The 24,488-nt window shown below is 40.6% G+C and overlaps 1 protein-coding gene and 1 pseudogene across 1 annotated transcript in view; one reads left to right on the top strand and one right to left on the bottom strand.

Moving 5' to 3' along the window:
- The window catches only part of Cntnap2 (contactin associated protein like 2), a 1,699,165-nt gene that overhangs the window by 1,150,604 nt on the left and 524,073 nt on the right, over positions 1–24,488 (top strand). The window contains 1 exon segment of the mRNA XM_012514194.2: positions 8,403–8,417. Within this exon segment, the coding sequence (XP_012369648.1) occupies positions 8,403–8,417 (15 nt within the window).
- On the bottom strand, positions 1,139–6,358 carry LOC105741879 (annotated as a pseudogene).

The raw sequence follows: 24,488 nt of genomic DNA, 5'->3' as shown, positions 1-24,488 counted from the left end.
AGGCTGAGTGGGGAGCCCGTTCCCTGCAGCAGCCTTGCCTCACCCCCAGACATCAGCTGACCCTGGGCCTGTGGCTCCTGGGACATTCTGAAGATCCAGCTCTGTTCTTGATAATCTGGCTTCTGGACAGCCCTAGGTAGCCCCAACCTCTGCAAGACCTCAAGATCCGGAAGTGCTTCCCCAACCCCAACTGGTTCCTGCAGGAAGAACCTCCGAGGCTCAGGCAGGTCCACCATATGAACAGGTGACCCCTTGATGAAGACATCTGCAGCTGTATCTACATCTGTCCTCACTCCTGTGACCTCCAGCATTGTCTGCCATCAATCAAAGTGCCCGATTGTATGACACCCTCATAGGAACCCAGTGTTTTCTAGCATGTGCAGAGACAGTTTTGGTCCAGCTATATCTCATAAGCTCTCCTCAGGAGAGAGGAGAAGCCACAAATTTCTCCTTCTAAAATGTTTCCTGTAGGAAACAACCTGGAAAAAATACAGCCATATTGACATGCAATAAAGGTTACTTTTGCTAACAGGGCAGTTGGAATGTAGAGTCACCAGTAGGAAGGGGACGCTGTCTAATATTGCAGGGATCATGTCTTGCTAAGTGTACATTACCAACAGAAAAATACTTCATGAAGAATATAAATGTCTAATTCCTGACCCCAAATTCAAGGCAATTTGGAGGTATTTGTCTGAAATGTTCACAAATACAAAGTTACTAAAGTAGCCTCCAATGAGCTAGAGAATATGCCAGAGACACTTCCCGAACTCACTGCCAACCCCGACCCAACCCCGCCCCCAGCCCCCAAGATAGTTTTTGTAGCTTCAGATTTTTTCATGCCCAATAGACTATTTTTTGCCTATTTTTTCATGATCAATTTAATTAGTAGAAGTAGCAGAAACATAGGTAATGTGCCAAATGCCACATGCCCAATTTTATTTTATTTATTTTTTTTTGGGGGGGGGGTTCAAACTTGTTTACCATTTATTAAAGTCCAGACTACCATCACATGGCTTGGTACTTAATAAAGGAAAACTTGTTGAAATAAGGTAATACATTATCAGCAGCGTTTCCAGGTGATTGTTTACAATCAAGTAGCGCTGTCAGGAAATCCTTGAGGAGGAAGCTCACCTTCAGGTTACGCTTTGTCGAGGCCCAGCTCCTTTGGAGTGGAGATTCCCAGCTCATTCAGAGTTGGTCTCAGTTCCTGGATGGCATAGGGGTAGATTTCCTTACGAAAAACTATTTCATAAGATTTGTCCTGCTTTGTCCTTAACCACCTCTAGGATCTGAATAGCACTAGCAAAATAATTTAACCGTCTGCATACCGGAAAGCTGTATCAGGGATTTTGGGTTCTGGCACCAGATCATAGCCAACAAGCGTATGCATCCCTTTACGCAATTCCCAGGCGTCTATGTCTGGCTTGTTGAAGTATGTCACCCAATGAGCATCAAACTCCTCATCTGTCTCGTGTGACCCATGGGAATAGCAGCGGGCAGACTGGACAGCGGTGAGGGGGCTGGGAGCCACAGTGGGGTGCAGGAAGCCGCGGGCATAGCACAGGCAGCGGCTGCTACCGCTGAGCAGCAGAGACGGGCGCTGAGGCTGAGGTTACAGAGAAGCCGGTGTGAGCTCACAGGACGCTCCGAGAGTACGGGGGTCGGACCCACATGCCCAACTTTATTAGATGAACACTGTTTTACACGAAAGTTAGATAAGAACCCACAAAATTGTGAAGGGGTATTTAATCCATTTTCACTCATACCCTGATAATGTAGACCACAAAACCACAAAAAATGTCAGCAGATGAGCCAAAAGTTTGACCAAAAGTATGAAATAAATATAAGTTCACTGTACACTCACCAACAGAATACGCATTACTTTGAGCATAAAATAGAAACTTCTATGAAGTAGATCACAATCCGGCCAACAATGCTTGCATAAGTAATAACGTTGAAAGTCTGTGATGGTTATTCATAAGTCAGATTAAAAAATCTACAACAAATTCAAAAGAAACTACAGTAATTTTGGAAATTAAACTCTTGTAAAAATCAGAGGGTTCCTCAAGTAACTAAGGCAGTTAGCCAGTTCTTATCATGCAAATATAATATCCATACGCACTTATCTGAGAAGCAATGAGACATGATGAAATCAGTCCTAATAGGAAAGTTTGAACATTTGAAGCTCCCCATCAGAAAACCTGAGCTCAAATGACCTCATGATGCAGTGTATAGTTCTAGGGAAAACAGAACAATAAATCGCTCAATACTAGAATGGTGGAAGAAATAGTCATGAGAGCAGAAGTTAGTGAGAAAAAAATTCACCAAATGCACAAGTGAAAGACTTGGTTCAGTGACACATTAAAGAGATATAAAAATCCATGTTCAGTCTTAACAAAATAAGGATGGAAATAACTGAAATCCAGCAGTTAGAACTAAAGAAAGACAAAACGATCGCAGATTCAGCTGAAGTCAAAGGACCACTGGCCACTATTTTAGGAACTGGTACTCTAAAACACTAGAGATGTTAGAAAAAATGTAAAGATTCCTAAACACATATAAAATACAAAAGCTAATCGTAGAACATATAATCATCCTGAATATTAGGATACTACTCAGTAGACAATGTCTGTGTTTAAAAAGGAAGAAGTTAATTTATATTTTATATTTTTCCAATAAACTATTGAAACCACTGAATGAAGGAAAAAGAAGAAACACAGACAACAGATATTTGAAAATAATCTCAGTATTACTTTTTTTTTTTTTTTTTTTTGTAGAACTGGAGATTGAACTCAAGCCCTTATTCTACTAAGCTATCTCCCTGTCCCCAGTGTTACACTTTTAAAAACCTCAACTTTTGAGGCTGGAAGTTGTGGTACACTCTTGTAATCCCAGCACTCTGGGAAGCTGAGGAAGGAGGATCACAAGTTCAGAAGCCAGCATTAGATGATAAAACAGTATTAAGTTGTTCTTATAAGAAGAAAAAGAGGGGAGAAAATTTCTGCAAAACAAACCCCAAACAGTATCTCTCTTCTTGGTTCTGAACCCCAAGATTTGAAGGATTTCCCTTGCTGTATGGAAGATTCTTTCACTCTTTCACATGGTGAAATTAAAAACATTCCTGCCCTTAGCTTTACAACCACATATGAAACATAAGATTTTCTTCCCTTCTGTGGAACTTATGATTATTCTTTTAAAACTTGGAAAATCCAGCTTGGGATACAGTCACTTTGCATCCCAATACATGCTCTGAGGTCTTCATCATGCATGTTATATGGTCATGATATTACAGGGACATTGAAATTAATGAGAAGCCAGAGTTGGCTAAACTGCTCAGACAGTAGCTAAATGAGTTCCTAAACTGACCAATGCAATAGTTGGTATTCAGTCAAAGTAATTCAAATAAAATGTGCAGGTATGTGTATAAACTAAAATATTGAAATGAACAGCCATCCATATCCTTCCCACTTAGATTCCTAAATGGAAGTGTACTTTGCTCTAAGGAAGGTCACCTTCATTAAGTCATGCTTCGTTGGGGGCAGGGATGGAGAAGAAACTGATTTTTAAATGTAACAATGTGAGTTCTGGCAGCAATGTAAGGCATGAGTGGTTCTCAGGGTGATGGCTGCCTTAGTGATTTCCTTCTTCCTGAGGACACAGCACCAGATGCATGCAGCTTAGAGGAGAAGACATTTGTTTGGCTTATCATGCATGAGGGTTCAGTCCATAGTCAGCTGGTGCTAAGGCAGGGAAGCATGGTGAAGGGGCCCAGTGGAGAAAGCTGCTTGGGGCATGGTGAATGGGAAGCCAGAGAGAGTGAAGGGAGGAGCTGAGGTGCAGAGATGCCCTTCCGAGCAGCACCCCCAGCGACCCACTCCTTCACTTCCGAGATCACATTTAGCTGTAACTCATCAGTGGACTGGTACGCTGGTGAGTATCACAACCCCACAATCCATCACTCCCAAGCCCCACCTGTGAGCACAGGAAGCTGGGCAGCTGGTATCTAGATAGACATCACGATCACAGCCTCGGCCCATGTGTTTTAGAGCTTATACCTATGCTACTGGTGTGTACTGGGCTGGTTACGTTCACCCTGGAGCTTCATCTCAAAAGAATACTCCTTGCCATGAATGGTGATGCATGCCTGTGATCCCTTCACTCTAGTAGGCTGAGACAAGAGGATTACAAACGCAAGCCTGACCCAAGTAATTTAGTTTAGTAAAGACCTGTCTCAATACAAGAAAGAAAGAAAGAAAAATATAAGCATGGTGCTGTAATTTCAGCACTCTGGGGGCTGAGACAGGAAGATTGCCTTGAGTATGAGGCCAGCCCGTGTGCCATGGTGAAATCAAGACCAGCCTGGACTATGTAGCAAGACTTTATCTCAGCAAAGATTATAGATAAATAGACAGGCAGACAGACAGGTGGATGAAGGCTGTGGGCTTAATCCCCAGTACAGAAAGGGAAGGAGAGTGAAAGGGGGTTAGAAAGAGAAAGGGAAAGAGAAGAGAACAGGAAAATAGAATATTCCTAGAAAACCTCAAGAGCAACTCTTCAGAAAGATATGTGTATTTAATAAATGGGTTGGGATTACAAGCCTCAGGCATGGTCCCTGGTCTTCTGTCATAGGAATTCACCTCAGGATATTCACCAGGAAATACAGGCAGACTCATCCAGGCTAGAGCTGCATCTCTCGAGTCTCAGGGCTGCCCCTAACACCTCTGTGTTCCCTGCAGCTCTGTGAGTTGAAAGATCTATTGGCAATAAGGATAAAGAAAGGCCTCTCCTCATTTCCAGAGGCATAAAGATGATATATTATACACTGTCTCCTGGATGTTCTGGTGCCAGCCAGCGTGGCACAGCATAGAACCCTCGTGACACCTTATGGATTGTACCCTGACAGCGAGGTAATTGGGCACCGGAAAGGGTGTCAGCAAAGTGTCAATATGGTTTGACCACTGCCCCCAAATAATATTGATGACAGGAAAGAGAGAGAGATTAATCAGGTATAATCCTGTCAGATGCTCAGAGGAGGCTGTGCCTTCCCAAAATAGATACAGCCTGTTAACAGGGTGTTAAATGGACTTGACTAGAATAGATTATTTAGTCCTCTTGAGAAAAACAGAAAGCCAAGAGAGCATGCCGAGAAAGTGCGGTTTTATTACATTTTCCAAAAATCAAATGCACTGTCCCCCATGCAGAGGGGTCAAATGAAAAGACAGGCATGTCACTGAGTTAGACACCCAGAGACAAGGCAGCTTTGAAGCGTGTTGTAACAGTGGGCCAAGTGGACCCAGCCCATCTGTCTCTCTGTCTGTCTGTCTGTCTGTCTGTCTGTCTGTCTGGCTGGCTGGCTGGCTGGCTGGCTTACTCTGTATTCCCTGGGGAGTTTAGACCTGTAACACCCCAAATTCAGCACCACCCCACCTCTTCCTGTTGTCCCCTTGCCATAGCACCAGTGCATGGTCCAGGGCGTGTCCCTCTGTCCACTGCCTGCAGATCCCGGAGCTCCCAACCTTGTAAGCTATGTGTAGGGCCTCGGCCATGCTGACTGGCTCTGCCTAGGATGTGTGGCTGCTCATTCTCCCCTGCGACCACACCTCCCTCACGTGGGTGGTCTGCACCTATTTGGCAGAGATTTTGTAAACTTAGAACCATTCATTTACATATCAATCATATAGCCACTATTAATCCCCACTGAAAGTCCAGCTCTGAGCTGGACCTTATGGTGGCCTTGGAAAAGTCAGACAGAACATATATCTTCTTGACTCTATCAACATTGCAATCTATATACCTATTATCTTTGTCTGATAGAAAAATAGGGAAATGATTGAATCCTGAAGGGTTTATCCATTTCCTTTTTGGGGGGGAGAGTGATATCAGGAATTGAACTCATGACCTCACACTTGCCAGGCAGTCACCGTGCCTCTGAGCTATATCCCTGTCAATCTTTTTATTTTCATAACAACTAGTGAACTAAAAGAGATCTTATGGACACTGTCAGATTTCCAGCTGTCACTGCCTCGTTTTGTGGCAGATGCCATCATCAGACTGCCTCCTGCAGCATGCCTAATCTAGCCTCAGGAAAGTGTGTAAAAGTCTCTGTGACACAGAGTGATCTAAACAGCCTGCTAACAGAGGTCTCACATAGCTAAGATTCTCCTGGAGGACAATTAGGAGCACTATCAAACACTACCATTTTTCAGTATTATTATTATTTGAGAGTTATTTTTTTCTAGTTCACTGCATTGCATGAAAACTATCATATTTCCTAAAGGCCTTGCTGCAGTAGTCAATTATAAGAATGTTCTACAGTTATTAATTTCCTTCATTCCTTTACCCATGTATTCGCCGACATCCTGCAATGCAGAAGACATCTATCTGGACCATAACAATAAAAGGCAAATGCCCCCACAGTTCTGATCTGTATTTGAAAAGCTGCTGAGCTTTTTCAGCTTTCTTTCCTCATCTTTAACATGAGAATCGCTACTTATCACCTACCCACAGAGTTTAGTGAAGGTCCACATTTTATGCAGCTAGGTGTAGTATTTTCTCAGACTTCTGCATTTCAGGAGTGTATAAACCTAATCATGAGTGAACTATGGATCAAATAGAGAAGGACAGAGGCAGATCTATTGGGCAACCATTGATAAAGTGTTCCCTCTGCAGGGACCAAACATCAGAGCAGGGGGACATTTCAATGGTAAGAACACAGGGCAACTCCAAAACAGGGGGTGGGATTTCACAGTGTGTATTTTGTATATGAGAAAGAATGTGTAAGCAGATCTAACACCCTCATGAAAGTTTTTAAGAATGATTCTGTCGAATTCTAATTAACCACATATAAATTGTCCGCATTATACACTATCCGTAGTATACATTTCTGGTATAGAAAGCTTACAATGATCCCATTTAATCCTTGTTACATTTAAAATATGCATGTCGATGCAAATGATAAATAGTGAAAGGAAAACAAAAGCCGAAGGAAAATAAATTAAGAAATGTGTTGAGGAAAAAAAGACAGTAACATGAAACAGCCGGGATTTCTTAAGAGCAGCCTGCACGTTTCTAAGTGTGCGTATTAGCTTTGTGTCCACTAAGCAGCAATATACCCATCAGTTAAAGCCAGCATACTGCATGCTGTGCAGCTATCAATGTTCCCAGTGTTCCCGGGGAAAACAGGGAGAGAATTTAAAGACAAAGACAAGAGAAAAAAGTTGAGGTCATATGGAGTCCCTTCTCTCCTGATTGGAGGAAAGGAACCGAACAACCACTATAGGGATGCATTTATTTTTACATTTGACAAAGCATCATCTGACCCAGGGTTGCCTAGGAACTAATGACTGGGATCATCGCAGGCAAAATGGTTTCTCAGGACAAAGGAGCTTCGTTGCTTGTAACACTCTGGCCTTGCCTTGCCCAACACATGTGACCAGTTTCCAGCTTCTGTCACCCCCTACATCTCCCTCTTTTCTGTTTTGTAGAGTAAGTGATGGGTGTCCAGTTGAAGTTGGATAAGCTGTGCTTGGAGCACCTTTGTAGAAGAACTTCTCATTCTTGAGCCCTTTTTATTATGAGTAAACTTACTTGACTAAGCTAAAGATTTCCAGTCCAAAGACTTTAGGTACTTGTAGTGAGCAATTTAACCCTGTAGAGCTGCAGGCACTCCCTGCACCAGTACTGAGGGAAATCCATGATGGACCCCAATGTGTCGGCCTTCTGCAGACTAGACCAAGGCTTCAGGGGGGCAATGCCAAGGTTGCACCCTGCTTCAGATGAAAGGCTCGGGTTGCCTTGTCTTTCATAAAGATCCTGGTAGCTTTTCAGGAGCTGCCTACTATGTGTGATTAGGAACTCATTGCTAGAGGACTCGGGACTTGGCTGGCATGCAAATGGCAGCTTCTTATTTCCTGTTGATGTGTTATTTTCTACCCTGGGTCCATTCTACTGTTGGTCTTAGCCAACAGATTCAGGTTGCAGGATCTAAAAAAGCCACTCAGAGTACCCACAACATTTTTCTGTGACTATGCATCCATTCCAATTCTAGGAGTCACTCAGACAATATTCACATGTATAAATTCTCTCAGGACTTCATGCAAAAACAGAGAAAAAGGCTAAAGATGATTATGAGCTGTTAGTGGGGGAAAAAAAGTATATGGCATTAGACTGTCTGTGCTGCTGTAACCTAATAACACAGCCTGGGCAATTCATGCAGAAAATTTATTTCTCACAATTCTTGGGGCTGGAAGTTCTGAAGTCATAGTTCCAACAGGTCCATTATCCCGTAAAAGTGCAGCCTCTGTTTCCAGGATGGTGGCATGAGTGCTATGTTCTCCAAGGTGGGGTAGGGGATGCTGTGTCTTCCTCTGGCAGAAGATAGAATCAATTACAAGAAGACTGAGCTCTCTGTTACAAAGGTCTTACTCCACTTATAAGGAGAGCAGCCCTTGAGGGCTAATCGCTTCTTAAACATCACACCACTTACTACTACACATTGGCCATTAAGCTTCAACGCCTGGATTTTGGAAGGCGCATATTTAATTGACATCAGATGCAAAATCTGGCTTGCTTCCTTTAGTTGTTCCATGCTCAGAAAAAGGCATCAATGTGATGACCCCATGATCCACGAGAAAGCTTCACGTCCAGACCATAGAAGTTCAGAGAAAATATTAGTTAGACCACATGTGGGTATTGATGTAAGCTTCCTTGTTTGTTGTACTATGTGATAGCAGGTGCAGGAATCTCATACCTTCGGAGATGGTCGTGTGCTTCTGCCTGCACATCCCTAATGTGCTTCTTGTCCTCCAGGAAGTGTGTTTTCATCTCGGACAGCTCTGGGCATTTGCTGTGGGTTTCCCAAATGCAGCTGCCACTCTCAGTACTTTGTCTTTATTTCTTTATGTCCTTGTCCCAACAATCTCGTACAGTAAAATTAGTCCAGAACTGTAAGTACAAAAACCTAGGCTTGGAGAAGTTGAGTAACTTGTCCAGGACCACACAGCTAAGCGCAAGGGCTGATATAACCTGAGGCCAACGTCATTAGACTGCACTTCCTAGAGAGTCAGGGGAGCTAATGAGATGGTCAGAGCTAAAATAAGCAGGGAAGATGTAATACAGAAGACAGAAAGAAAGAGAAAGGAAGCCAACACAGCTGTAGAGAATACTTGGGTAGGGAATAAAACTGAGCTGTACACAGAGTAAGGAAATGGAGAATTACCAATGACCAAGAAGCAGAAGCTGTGCAGAGCTTGGGACTGATTCAAAGCTGTCTCTAGAAAGAACAAAGAGAATGAATAAAGTCATCATTCAAGGCCAAACTATTGTTAGTTAAGATATATGATGTGCTGTCCCTGTGGTCTGCAGTGTGCAAGAATTATTTTAGTGATTGTAAAAATACCGATGATGAGCTAAACACAAGCTTTTTGGAACCATGGACTGGCTTCATGAAAGACATTTTTCCAAGGACAGGGACTGGGGGCTGGTTCAAAGGCATTACATATATTGTGCTCTTTTTTTCTATTACTATTGCTATGTCATAGCATATAAGGAAATAATCATGCCACTCACGTAATATAGGGTCAGTAGGATCCTCCTCACTTTGTCTTCCTACACCTAGACTGTCCCAGTTGGGGGTGATAAGACACAGTCACAACTGAACTGTACCACCTGTTCCAGTCTACTGCTGAATCTCTTTTGCCTGCTGTCACTGCAGAAAACTCTGCTTCACAAGGATAGAAGGTCGGGAATTGATGCAGGTTTTGCAGTGCTTGTATGGAAATCTCAGGATATTCTGCCTTGGCTTGAATCTAGAATGCATAGGGATTCAAAGCCATCTCAAACACTTCCTGTGAGGCTGCCGTCATTTACCATCTCAAGCAGTTGCTTCTCTTCTATTTTAGCTTGGAGTTCACCAGCCTTATTCAGAAGTGGATTATAAATCCCTTCTTTTCCCATTAGTTTTTTTCTTTTCTTGTTTTATCTCTTTCTTTTTCTTTCTTTCTTTCTTAGTTGTGTGTGTGTGTGTGTGTGTGTGTGTGTGTGTGTGTAATGCTCAGCTTCCTCTGACAGTAAACAGGTGATCAGGTGATCATACACTGAAGCAGGGAGGAAGCCCCTGACTCAATCTCTTTCAAAAATCTCTGCTAACGTTTGAAACATGTCAAAACTCCCAAAGTTCTTTCATCACCTCCATAATTCCAATTTGGCTTGGAATGCATCCACTTTAATCTGCTGACTTGGACACAGTTTTCCTTCTACCCTGAACTAAAGATTGAGTTCATCAGGCAGGCTCAATCGCCACACGAGAAAGTCTAGTGATCCATTCTGGAACATGCTGCCAGCATTGACAATCTTTCTACACAGACATTCTCTGGAGTGGCTTCTGTAATTCACACTGTCCAGTGGCCTAGCTTTAGCAACCCATCTCACTGTGTGTATAAGAGAAGTAAGGAGTGCTCTGTATCAACATCCTCTCAAAACTGCATGAGTAGATGTGAATTATGGTGTGGACTAGCATGCAGTTGATAGCTTAATTACACCTCACAAGGTATCATTTTGTTCAGGAAACATTTCACAGCTGCCCATAATTTCTGTAAGGGATGCAGTGCATGGACTTATATTCAGTAGCATCCACCTTAATCTCCCTGTCAAAACAGAAAGCTGTCTAGACATGGCAGCCACTGTTTGTAGCCGTGCAAAATGACCAATTCAGTTCTCCTGAAATATAACCATTCAAAGATTTGAATATTCCTGCAGCTGTGCTATTGATTTGCAACAAAAGTGATGATAACATATCCTCATGCACATCTTCTTAAAATTATATCACACAAAAACAAGTGTTACTGCCTATTATCAACCTCGGTAACCTTGTCAACTGAATTGCATACCAAACAGACTCACTAATCCTCTCTAAAAATTGTGCCTCAATTTTATCAATTCTTCTATGTATGGTACCAGCTGAAAGAGGAGACCATGCCACCTTTGAAAAGGTAGACTGAGGTGTAGGTATATAACTCAATGACACAACATCTGCCCAGCAAGCACAAAGTCCTGATTTAATTCCTGGACCAAAAAAAAAAAATTCACTAAAAGGTAGCCTGTCCTAAAAGTTCACAGCAAATGTCCTTGGCAGCAGGCAGGATAAAATCTTCACCAATAGCAAAGGGCTTCTTAATGTTAGCAATGCAGGTACCACTAAGAATGATGCTCTCAGTGCAGTCACGTTTGATGAATGGTGACCTTCAATGATTGCTTCTATTCTTTTTGTTCATGTTGTTTTCTTCCTTTTGAAAAACTCTAAATGCTTCGCTTTTAATATATAGGGTGAGTGGGAAAGTGGTTTTGACAGCTTCATGGCTTTGTTGGGTATTTCATGACCATATTATACAAAGTAGGCTTGGAAAATGTGAATCACATGCTAGAGTGAACCTATAATTGAAGTTGGACTCTCAACATTTTCTTTTAAATGTGGCTTGCTTTTTGTTGGAAACCTTGGAGTCTTTTGCTGTTTCCTCCTTGAGGCTTTCTCCCTTTTCAAGAAAGCTATCCAGTGATGTTTGTCTTTGTACTCATTTTGGTTAGAGTTAGCTTGTAGACTTATCAAAATTGCGACTGAGACGAACATGCCGTGTGGGAAAGTAGATTGAAGCAATGCATAAAATAATGATAAGGTCACGCTCAAACAAATATGAGTCAGATTATGATGTACAGCCAACTGCCAATGAAGCTTCCTTGTCACTTTCCACTCAGTGTTAGGGTTTTGAGGTGAGTCTGCCAGTAATTGATTTATTATGGCCTCTGGGCAATCAAATCTCTCTGGTTATGGTGATCTGTATTTGCAGCCATTCCCAAGCACTAGCATCACTGCCTCAGTTTCAGCTCAGTTCATGAGACATTAGATTCTCATAAGGAGCACAGGACTTAAATTTCTCTCATGGGCATTTCATGGTAGGGTCCACACTCCTATGGGAATCCAATGGTGCCGTTGATCTGACAAGAGGTGGAGCGCAGATGGTAATGCAAATGATGGGGGGATGGCTACACATACTGAAGTTTCAATCACTAGCCTGTTGCTCACCTCCTTCTGTACTTCCAAGCCCTGAATACAGAGGACAGGGGACCTCTGTCATAGAAAACAGGTTTATTGCCCCACCCCCATTCCTCTGTACTCCACCTATTCATCTCTCCTCCTAAACCCTGGCAACCACCAATCTTTTTGCCTCCTGTATAATTTTGCCTTATCCATAGTGTGAAATAGTTGGAATTCAAGAGTACCCAGCTCTTTCAGATTGAGTAAATTGTAATTTAATGATGAAATACAGTATTAAATAGTATGTGGAAAACTTCAGAGATGGTGAGCTAGTAGAAATAAGCATTTAATTATCTTGCATTTGGAATTTATCTAAATCTGATGCAAATGTTCACTGAGCTGGCTAGGTTTCCTTCCACTGGAATCTCAGCCATAGATCCAAAAGGAGGGAGAGATTAAAAGGAAGCATTTAAGGCTAAAGGAAAGGAAAGTGCAGGAGCCGCGTCAGCCCATACTTCTTTCTACCCTCACCAAGGGAATGCAAAGACTTTTTAAAGACCCCAGAACTCCATGAAGCACACTGCACAAAAAACCCAGTTTGCAGAAATTAGGGCTTTAAAAATTTAGTGAATTCATAATAGGAGTATGATGAAAGTGCCCTTTTCTTCCATAAAAAAATAGAGAAATCAACCCATAAAATTGGCAGATTTCCTCCAGTCTCTGATTTATGGTTTTTAAACCTTTGGCTATGTGTCTTTGAGTTTGTCAAAGATCTGATCGTTGTAGATTAAAGATATCACTAATAGTCAAGCCGCAAGGAAAATGAAAGTCAGCATCTTTTTACATTGTCAAATACATCAAATCACTACGACCTACAAGAAATTTTGCCTTCTCCAACTTAAAATTAAAATTAAAGTTTGATTGATTGATATAAAGATTATGCTTCATAAGAAGTCTCTATAATCTTTATACCAAAGTTTATCTCATGAACATTTAGAATAAATGTCAAAAAAAAAAAAGATTTTACAAAGGAAAGTGGAGTACATAGTGGGAATCTACCTGCAAAAAAGGGAGTGTTTTTAAAATACTTTATTGATTTGAATTTATGCAATAAGATATGGAGTTTTTTCTTATTAAGACAGGTTGACATATCAAAATGTAGTTTTAATGATTTGGGGATATATAAAGACTATATTTCCTCTCTTATTTGAATTATTTATAATCTCATAATTACACAGAATAAAATTGAATTACTAATAAATGCCAAAGAAACCAATTTAAATCGACATTCAATTTCAAAGTCTGCTCCTACATAATCGCAGCAGATTTTTCAAGGTTTAATATTTACTAGACATGACAACAAAACAACTATACATATTGCCAAGCCTGGACAAAACTTCTCCAGAAGTGAACAGTAATTACATTTCTTACATTTAGTTTTAAATTGATAAAGAAAAAGTTTTTTTTTTAATTTTCACATCCTGAAGATAACTTTCTCTAGTGAAGTAGAAAGTGTTTTGTCACCTAAAACTATTGTGCATTTTTAAACATTCATTTGTGCTTTATTAGTATGGTTTGCAATACATAACAATTACATTTATTGTGGAGAATTGATACATCTACATAATACATCTTAATTATTTTTCCATCTCCTGCTTCTCCCATCCCTGCATGGTCCTTGAGACTCTTGGGCCCCTTTCCATTGCAAACCCTCTATTTCCACTTTGTTCCTTCAGTTCTTTTTCTTTTCCATCCCTTCCCCTTCTTACCCACATTTCTTGTTGTCTTGTCAAGCACACCTCGCCTCTCTCTTACATCGTATATCGTACATCGCAGCTGCTGCCTGGTACATGAAGAGAATCTCTGAAGGTCTGGCTAGAGTAGTTGAAACACACTAGGTATCAGAGGCGAGCTAAAAAAATTTGTTTAAAGAAGTTTGACTTAACTTCTTTATCCTATACCTTAGGATAAAGGAGTAACACTCCTTCAATTATTTCAGAATAAGTCAAAAGCTTTAAGATTTCAAAGTATTGGCAGGCAAAGCTCTACTACCAAGCTGGCCAAAACCATCATTCTCTTAAAATATATTTCTAAACTGAAAATATTAACTGGCATGTACACAATATCTTCAGAATTTAGTGGAGTAAGCTGCATTTCACCAATAAATGTTGGATTGTTTGAAATCAACCTAGAAAAATCAACCTAATTCAGAACAACACAAGTCCTCCTTGGGTAACTTTCTTCTCTGACTGGTTGAAAAAATTGCCAACGTGACTGGCTGATGATATCATTTCAAAGTAGTGTAGTGGCCGAGCACTTGACTCTGTGGTCTTACTGCCTTTTCAGGTATTAAATGTGCAGTCTTAGGAAAATGTCGTAGTACATCTAAGGCTCAGTTTCTTAATGTGGAAAACGGAGAAGCACAGAGTAAGAGAGGGAAAGAAAGTGCTGTTAGTAACAGTTCCTTACACATTTACTGTAACAGAGCCCCAGTGTCCATGAGTCAGACCCTGTTCCTCTTCATGGCTAGGGCTGAAGGTGTGCCCCTCTGAATTCATTCCTAACATCATATGTTTATAGCAATGGGACGTGAGACCTTCCAAGTAGTTGACATCATATGGGGCCATGAGGATGAGAACCATGATGGCACTGGTGGCTTTAGAAGAAGTGAAATAAAGCCCACAGCTGGTATGCTTGGTCTGCCTCTCCACAAATGACCTTCACCTGAAATGACCCCACAAGGCTTTCACTGGATGCCAAGCAGATTGCAGCAAGAGGTTTCAGAAGTGTGAATCTCTATTCTTTATAAATTACGTTGTCTGTAGTGTTCAGATACAGCCACAGGAAACATTAATATAAGTAATGTGTTTCTTTCATTCACCTTTTAGAGAAAATTTTGAGGCTATGAGATGTCTTTATGAGAAGTCTTAGGGCATCCTTGGCTGTGGGTGAAAGTGATAGAAAAGGTCTATGAACTAGGTCCAGCACAAGACACGCTGTGTCTGTGTAGCTTGATGTAAATAGCATTCACACCGGTGGTCTACTGTGTGCACTCTCTCCTTTCTGGTCTACCTGATTATGTGCTGGTTGGGTTTTGTTGTTGTCGTTGTTTTTGTTTGTTTGTTTTTATGTACGTGGTTGTTGCAGGGTCTGACTATGCCACTCAGACTCATGGTGATCCTCCTGCTTTCAGCCTCCCCAGTGCTGGGATAACAGGTATGCACCACCATGCCCAGACACTGGTCAGCTGAGCCTGCCCTGAGGGTGGGGATGGCACAGCATGTGGTACCAGGGATTGAACCAAGGTCCCCGTTCTTGCCTAAGCAGGAACTTAGTCTGCTGAGCTATCTCGCTGGCCTGGTGTGCTGGGTTTTGAGAAAGTCCTGGAAACCACTGCCAGTAACATGTTTGCTCTTTAAAAAGGTGAAATAGGGTTGTTTTAATTTCTAAAACATGACGGCGTATGATGCATGTATGTACTAGGCTGTGCCCTGATTGCGTGTGTATGTCTGTGGAGACACCGTAGTGCAATGTTGCAACGCTCAGCCTGGAATGCATTTGAAGCTCTGCTTCAGGAATTGTTAATATATAACAGAGACATCATCTGCAGTAAGGACTAAGTGCACTTGAAATGGGTGGCACATAACAGACACTGGGGACAGGCACAGCCCTGTGCTGCACAACCGCACGGTGTCCGGGTGCCGTTGGATGTTGGATCTTGTAATCTATCAGTATACTAGTCAGCATCATAAAAGAACAGCAAAAGGTCTTTTAAATGAAGCTTCAAAATATGGAGGTCCTGCTTCAAAATACAGAATATTACACCGGTACAACCACTGAGAAAGAAATTAATAATATATATAATGCATTATTTAATAAATTGATCTTTTTGAATAGTGCATTAGAATTCATTCTCAAAGTATTAACTTTCATAAATGTTTGAAATACATGTTCCAAATGCAAATGTGCCAAAACACAGCTCTTGCAATTTTTTAAATCTGAGTACTTACTTTTATATAAGCCCTATAGTAACAATGATGAAAATAGCTAAAAGAATCAGAAAATATTACCACAAAAATAATCAAGTAAAAAAAAAAGGTAGTGAGGGAGAAAAGAGTTACAAAATACTTATAACATGACAAAAATAATAGATTACAATAAATGTTTTACTATGAGTAATTACAGCAAATATACAGGTAGGAGCTGGGGAGATAGCTCAGTAGAATAAGTGCTTGCCTGGCAAGCCCAGGGTCCTGAGTTCAATCCCAGTACCACCAAAAAAAAAAAAAAAAAAAAAAAAATATATATATATATATCCCCCACGCAAAGGAAAAAAAAAGAAAATTTTTTAAAAAAAAAAAAAAAAAAAAAAAAAATATATATATATATATATATATATATATATATACACACACACACACACACACACACACATATATATTGCCCAATTAGAAGTCATAGAATAGGGGCAGGAGATGGTCTAAGCACCTGCCTGGCAAGTACAAGTTTGATCCCCAGCACCACATGCTGCACCAGCTCCACCCCCAGGCCCACTGAGCCAGCCACCAAGACTGGGCACTGTGGTGCATGCCTATAATCCCAGCACTGGGGAAGCTGAGACAGGAGGATCACTATGAGTCTGAACTGCATAGTGAAACCCTGTATCCAATAAATAATTTTTTTAAGATGGCATAGAATAAAATACAAGATATACATTGTCTACTAGAAACTCATTTTAGATGGATTTGCATTGGCTGAATGTGATAGACAGACAGACAGACAGACAGACAGACAGACAGACAGACAGACAGATAGATATAGAAATATTCCATGCACATGGCAGCCAAAAGGAACCATGTGTAGATATATTAGACAAAACAAAGTACAAGTCAAGCACTATACCAAGAGATAAAAAAAGAAATTATGGGGCCAGCCAAATAGCTCAGTGGATTAAAGCGCCTGCAAGCAGGCTCAGGGGCTGGGGTTTTGATCCACAGGCCAGCCGTGCTGACTCCACCCCCAGGGCATGCTGGGATGGCTAGTGAGACTGGGCATGGTGGTGCATGCCTATAATCCCAGCTCTTGGGAGGCTGTAAACAGGCGGATCACTACGAGTCCAATCTAGTAATGAGAACACCCTGTAGACCCTTCCCCCTAAAAAAAGAAAGAAATTATATAGTGATAAAAATATCAATTCATTGAGAAGATATAAGAAGTATAAAAATATAGCATCATCAATCTACCTAAATATATAAAATAAACATTGATAAAATTAAAAGGAGAGATATACAGTTATACAGTAAGACAGGTGACTTTTACAGCCAGCTTTCAATAATAGAGAAGACATTCAAATAGGAATATCAACAAGGAAAAATGAACTTAGCTGACATACAAAGGATAAACCACCCAATAGCAACAGAATATTCTTATGTACAAATAGAACATCTTCCAAGAAGTTTTATGACTTCTTAGGTCATCAAACAAGCCTTAAAAATTTTATGATTGAGGGCCGGGGAGATGGCTCAGTAGAATAAGAGCTTGCCTGGCAAGCACAAGGGCCTGAGTTCAATCCCTGGTTCCGCCACAAAAAAAAAAAAAAAAAGATAGAAATTATACCAACTCTCTTCTGATCATGATAGAATGAAACTGGAAATTAGTTACAGAAAAAAACTTGAAAACTCCCAGTATATGGGAAATAAATGACATGCTTTTGGACAGCCAATAGGTCAAATAAAAAGCCAAACGGGAGACTACAATTTCCTTACAGGGCCAGGTAGGTGGCTCAGTGGAATAAGCGCTTCCCTGGCAAGCATAAGGGCCTGAGTTCAATCCCCAGTTCTGCCCAAAAAACAAACAAAAAAAAAAATCCTTACAAATAAAAATAAAAATGCAGCCTAACAACCTAATAGGAAACACAAAAGCTGTGCTGAGAGGAAAATGTATAATAATCAACATCAACATTAAAGAAAGAAGAGAGACCTCAAATCAACCCAACATTACACCTGAGGAAACTAGAAAAACAAACTAGCCCACAATTAACAGAAGTAAGGAAATAATAAAAGGAGAGCAAAACAAGCTAAGTGGAATATTAAAACAATTAAAAACTCAGAGTTGGTTTTCTGAAAAGATAAACAAAAAAATGGCAAAACTTTACCTACACTAAGAGAACAGAGAAAATTCAAACAGATAAAATCAAAACTCAAAGAGGAAATATTACAGTGGGCATCTCTTTTCCATCTGTTCATTTGATTCATGCCACTTTATTTAAGGGATTTGAGCAATCTCGAAGCTGTGTGTCCATGAGGGTCATGGAGTTATGTCCTACAGGCCAGAAGGACAATTCTACTTTGACTGCCATAAACACACATCTATAATTTACCTAGTTCTGCTGTAGTTTATTTGCACAATCTTTTTCTTCCCTTCGGTACATTTAAATTTGCAGCACAGAGATTTTTCTGAACGACTTATTTTATTTCGTGAATTTTAGAGCAGAATGTGGCAATGTTTTCAGGCATTTTCTTGGGCTACACAGTTTGAAACTGCCCTGAAAAGTAATCTAATGCAAACTCATTCTTTTCACTGAAAAGTTTCAGTTAAACCTTTCTTTAAAAATACTGAGGTGAATTTAATACTCTATTTATTTGCATCAGCTCACAATTGAATTTCATGGGCACTTTCAGGTCAGTGGTGAGTTGAAATTGTATAACAAATTGTTTACCAGATTATGTTAAACCAGGATTTAAAAAACGTAGTTTTGAAGTATGATTCAAGGTTACCGATTACATTACATCCTCATATTTTACCTACTGTAAGAACTATTATAAATAACAGCGATTTTCTTTTTTTAAATCCCCTTGCCCTTTTGTTCTGGTCATATATGTTAGGATGTAAAGATAGACTTTATTTTAGAAGAATATTATCTTTCATTTAATATAATGGAAAAAATGTGAAGTATACATTTGTTCAGAGTGAAAGACCATCTATCTGCTGTATATTTGCCCTCTCTGTTTCATTACTTTCCTCTGCAGTCATGTCCATCTAGAAATCATACATACACCGAAGCATGCAGAAGGCCAGACTATTTCCAGCCAAGCAAAATATCAGTTGCTATAATCCCTTATTGTCAACACTCACTTAACTTCATCAAAGTCTTCTTCCAGCTCAGATCTACTTTACAAAACCTCAACTCAAACTGTGCTCATTGAGATGATCGGGAAACAATCTCCAATAACTAGATCTTTCCCGTGTCCTAAGATACCCATCAACTTTTTAAAATAATTTCAGCAGAACCATGGATCATAAAGATTTCAACATTAGCACATTCAATTTAAAAGCAAATCTTTAAAACAGGAAACCAAAATAAAAACTTAAGATGTGGTTTTTAGATCACTGAGCTGGACACACACATTCAACCTCTATTCTATGGTTGTCTATACTGATATTTTTCTCTTATAGTGGACCAGTAAATTGTTACCAGTGCTGCAAGCTGAGTGGCTATTGCTCAGAATTTGGTTACCTAAGTAGAGCTTAATCTGAACATAAAGAAAGGCTACTGTAGGAAGCATTTGATATTGGCAAGGGGAGAATTTTTGCATTCAGTAACCTGGAATATGAATGCAAAAAGAATAAACAGTTCAACACGAAATGATAAAGGATGCTGTTAAGACAGTCCCTTGAAGTCGGTTCTGCTCCATCCAGCTAGGAAATAACTACATGCATTCATTTATCTCTCCCCTTCCTCATTTGCCGGATATAATACACAGGAGTGTTATCCTTTTTCTCTTCTTTCTCCAGCTCTATCTTCTTGAAACAAAATAAGCAAACCACAGCAGCAATGTTGCACCCCCACTCACCCTGGGGACAAGCATGACTCCATTAGGTTGAGCATCACATGTCAAATTAGAGATACAGTGCTCTCCATAAGAGCTTCTTTCTTTCCCTCTGTGCTCTTGTTCTGATGGAGCTCTGTAGGTTTTGGTGCTTCTCTTATTCAGGAATGAAGAGGAGAAATAGGTGAAGGAGGAAGAAGAAATAGAAGAAGAGCCAGTGACTTAGAACCTCAGTACTGTTGAAACTCATCACATGAGGCACATGGTCTCACTACACAACTCGGACTCAAAGTGATCCTCTTGTTTTCAGCCTCTCCGGCACTGTGATTACAGGCATGCACCACTGTACAGGGTCTTGATGGCTGGCTCAGCGCATCCATGGTGGGACTGGTGGGACCTGTGCTGCTGAGGATTGAACCCTGGTTCCTGTGCTTGCCTAAGCTGGTGCTTAGTCCACTGAGATATTTCACTGACCCATTCACCAATGCTTTTTACAGGGACCAAGAGACCCCTTTCTTCCTGCCCTGCCACCACCAGCACCAGGATCCTCAATTATCTGAGTTTCTTTCAGGAATTTACTTTTAGAGCCTTCCCAGTTTGACTTAGGAGGAGGAGGTCATGACAGTCCAACTAGTGTTGCCAGTGTTGTTTGGAGTGTGAGAAAAGCCAGAAGGTTCAACTAAGACTGCTTGGTTTTTGCATCTTGGACCGGCTACCATTAGAATTTATTCTCTTTCAAGTTTATCCAACAATTTCCACGTCCTTCATAGTTTCTTATAAGGATGGTTTAATTGCCTTCCTCAACATCCTACTTATGTCTATTCCCTTGTCAAAACACATCCCAAAGAATAGTGGCTGTCCTTGGTTTGACCAATGTTGGACAGATCTCATCTAGGTATCCAACTTTGTACAGGTCACAGATCATGTAACCTGGGAGACCCAGCTGGAAGCTTGACGTATGGTAGGCTATTAGCCATCAGAAAACCCGCCGTGGTAGCTCGGCCCTGCATGTTCATTCCCTTTTCTGAGCTACCCCAGTATTCTTATTTCCTTGCCATTCTGTCCGGGGACTCTCTCCACCATCAAAATATTACTTCCTGGAGCTATACTATATCTGAGTCCACTGAATTAAAACAACTCCTGAGAGTATGCCTCCATTCTCTGGATGATACCGAGATACAATCTCAGACTCCTGTTTCCTCATCCTTCTTAGAATACTAATGACTTTATAGATATTTCTATAAGCTGATAACTGGCAATAATCACGTGACAAGAGGAGAGTTGGGTTAAAGACTCTAATTGTTCCTTAAATCATACAATGTAATGATGATGGTGGTACTAATAGTATTATCACTGGAATTTAATAAGCACCCAGCATGTGTGAAATGCCCTGTAACTTAACCATGGCTAATCTTCATCAAAAATCGTCAAAGAAAAGGCACATTTCCATTTCCCAGGTGACAGATGTGAGTTTGGGCAAGACTCTTTTTTTTTTTTTAATGCCTCTTGCTGCTGTAAATTGGCAGCTGGATTTTTGACCCCATATCTCACACCATATGTTTTTTATTTCAGTGACATTATTTCCTAGGGTAGAGATGAAAGCAAAGAGATGTCACCCTTATTTTCTTTTCCTGAATCACCAAAAGTCCTTTGCTAAACTTTCACCACTCAACATGTGTATGTATATGTCTATATGTTTGGGTGGGCATCTGTAGGGGCGTGTGTTTATACTTACAAAGCGTTCCATTATCTCCACAGTGGCAATGTCAAAGCCAGTTGTATAACTATATTACTAAACAGAGCAGAGTCTAGAAACTGATCTACACCTAAGAGATTGTAGTAAAACAGAGAGAAGATGAAAAATTAGTGGGGAAGAGAAGATAAATGATGCTGCATTAATTGGATTTCAATATTTGAGAAAAATAAAATGGACTCGCCCTCTTCAAACAAGCAAATAACATTTACAGAAATTATGTCCACCAATTAAAATACACTAAAATTAAAACTCTAAAAACAGAGAAAGATGTAGATAATACTTTTAAGACTTCTGGCTAGCAAAGGACAGAAGCTTGACCTTGTGAAAATGTTACAACATGCTTCTGACAAATATCAGCACAGGTTATTTTAAATCACAAATAACAGAATAGAAGAAAATATCACAGAAGTTATCCAGACTGTGGTAAGATGCTCTTAACACATGACAAAAGTAGTAGCAAAATATTCAACATCTGAATTAGAAATTGAGCAGAATGATGTAGATTTAATATGTGGAAGTTAGTATTTTTATGTGATAGCCACCACCTTTGACTCCTAACATCAAAAAAAAAAAAAAAATTGGTTAAATGTCTTTTTGTTTTTATGTGGTCTTCTTGCAGTTAGTGTAGGGACACCTACTTGAAAAGTAAGAGATTTTGGGCCGGGGAGATGGCTCCGTGGAATAAGTGCTTCCCTGGCAAGCTCAAGGGCCTGAGTTCAATTCCTAGTTCCACCAAAAAAAAAAAAAGTAAGGGATTTCACAGTGACCAGGGTTCCATCCCTGGTGTACCATGCTGGCCTTGCCCCTGGGGTGTTCTGAGACAGCGATTAAGACTGGGTGTGGTGGCATATGCCTGTAATCCCAGCTCTTGAGAGACTAAAAAAAAAAAAAAATAGGAGAATCACTGAGTCTCATCTACGTAGTGAGACCCTGTCAACCCTGCTCTAAATACATAAAAAAAAGTAAGGGATTTGATTAACCTGCACTGTATTAATCTGGAAACACCATAGATTCTAAAGGAGCTAATTGTGAACCACACACAAGGCAGAGGCTTCGAGGTTTCTCATGAAAGCCAGAGCATCTCAGAACATGGTGGCTGTAACCCCATGGCCTTGGCTCTCCAAGGGTAACTCGCTTTCATTTATAAGAAAGGACTGTGTCTTAGTTACTTTTCTTATTGCTGGGATAAAATACCAGATACCCACAAGCTAAGGGAAGAAAGGTTTATTTTAGCTCCAAGTCTATAGAGGTTTCAGTCCATAGCCTGCTGGCTCCAAGGCTGGCTGGCATGACAGAGGGACAATACAGAGGAGAAATAGTCCGTAGCACGGCAGACAGGAGCCAGCAACTTTGCCTCTTCTTTCCACGTTTATTCCTTTAAGTATAAGCTTCTTGGTTCATGCCACTCTGAGCCAGGGTAGGTCCTCCCCTGTCAGTAAATTCATCATCCGCACCCACAACTGTGCTGAACCAATGCAGCAGACACACCATAATCCAGTGTCACCTGCTTATGGTCCTGTCACACCCAAAAGCCCCAACTACGAGCCCCTGTGGCTTGAGGAGGGGAACATCTAGATGTAAGCCACAATGGCCCTTGTAAGTTAAGCAGGAAATATTTTTAGTGATTGTTCTAAATTGATACTATCATAAAGTAATCCACTCCTTTCAATAAATAGGTCTCACGTGAACCTATATACATTCCAAGACAGTTTACATCTCACCCAAAACTAATAACGTGAAGCTATTCTATTTCTATATTTTTTATAAAAATAAATACAGAATGCTAACTACCTTATTTAGGATCTTAACTGTTCTGGTACCTTCCCCGGCTATAGGCTTGGTGCCGCTCAGCATGCTGCTGTCCTCCGGAACCAAGATAAATAGCTGAATATCCTGATTTTTGAGTCCCAGCTTTAATTATCCTTTTCAATATTAGATCTCATCACTCCACAATCCCATTTTCCCTAGCTCACAGGCTCATTTATCTTTAATGTTCATTCACTAAATATGTGCACAATACTCCATTCTCTAGTGCATGCCACATGCAATTTTGGAAATCAATAGATACTGTAGCATGAAATATGATCATAGAGTTAAATATATAGCAAGAACCAGAAAATGGAAAGAGGGATTCTATTTGACTCATTTGACTAAGAAGCCACACATTGCAATTGCAGGAGGTAGAAAAGTATCAGAAATTAAAGTGAAGGGCCGGCCAAATAGCTCAGCTAATTATAGCACCTGCAAGCAGGCACAGGGGCCGGGAGTTTGATTCCCAGGCTTGCCTGCCAGCCCCGCCCCCGGGGTGTGCCGAGACGGCAATAGAGACTGGGCATGGCGGGGTGCGCCTATAGTCCCAGCTCTTGGGAGGCTGTAAACAGGTGGATCACTATGAGTCTGATCTAGTAGTGAGACCCTGAACACCCGGTAGACCCTTCCCTAAAATATAAAGAAATAAAAATAAAGAAATTCAACCGAATCCATTAGCAACTGTACACAAAGAAGTTCATGCTCTCATATCTGGGGCTCAAGCACAGAAAGTCAGAATGTAAAAAGGGGCATATATATATATATATAGTAATTAGTAATGAAAGGTGCTAAATATCATTCTATTCTCCTCAGACATAAAGGCAAATGTCCACTTGGAGTCACACAGCCCTCACTGAATGATGGGTGAAGGTGAGTCAAGGCCCCATCTGAAAGGCTTTCTTTTTTGCTACTTGAGCCTGAGCATTATGTAGCTTAACCTGAGTCACCTCAGTGTCCTTCAGACCTATAAATTTTGCTTTCCTGTGCAACTGCTTCAAAACAAAGATCAGAGCCTTCAAAATGACTTTAAAAGCAACCCAGCAACCAAATTTACTAATAATACATT

This window comes from Octodon degus, unplaced genomic scaffold (assembly GCF_000260255.1).
Source record: "Octodon degus isolate 3935 unplaced genomic scaffold, OctDeg1.0 scaffold00027, whole genome shotgun sequence".
Classification (NCBI taxonomy): domain Eukaryota; kingdom Metazoa; phylum Chordata; class Mammalia; order Rodentia; family Octodontidae; genus Octodon; species Octodon degus.
Note: the sequence above shows the minus strand (reverse complement) of the source record. Positions and strands in the feature narration are given on the sequence as shown.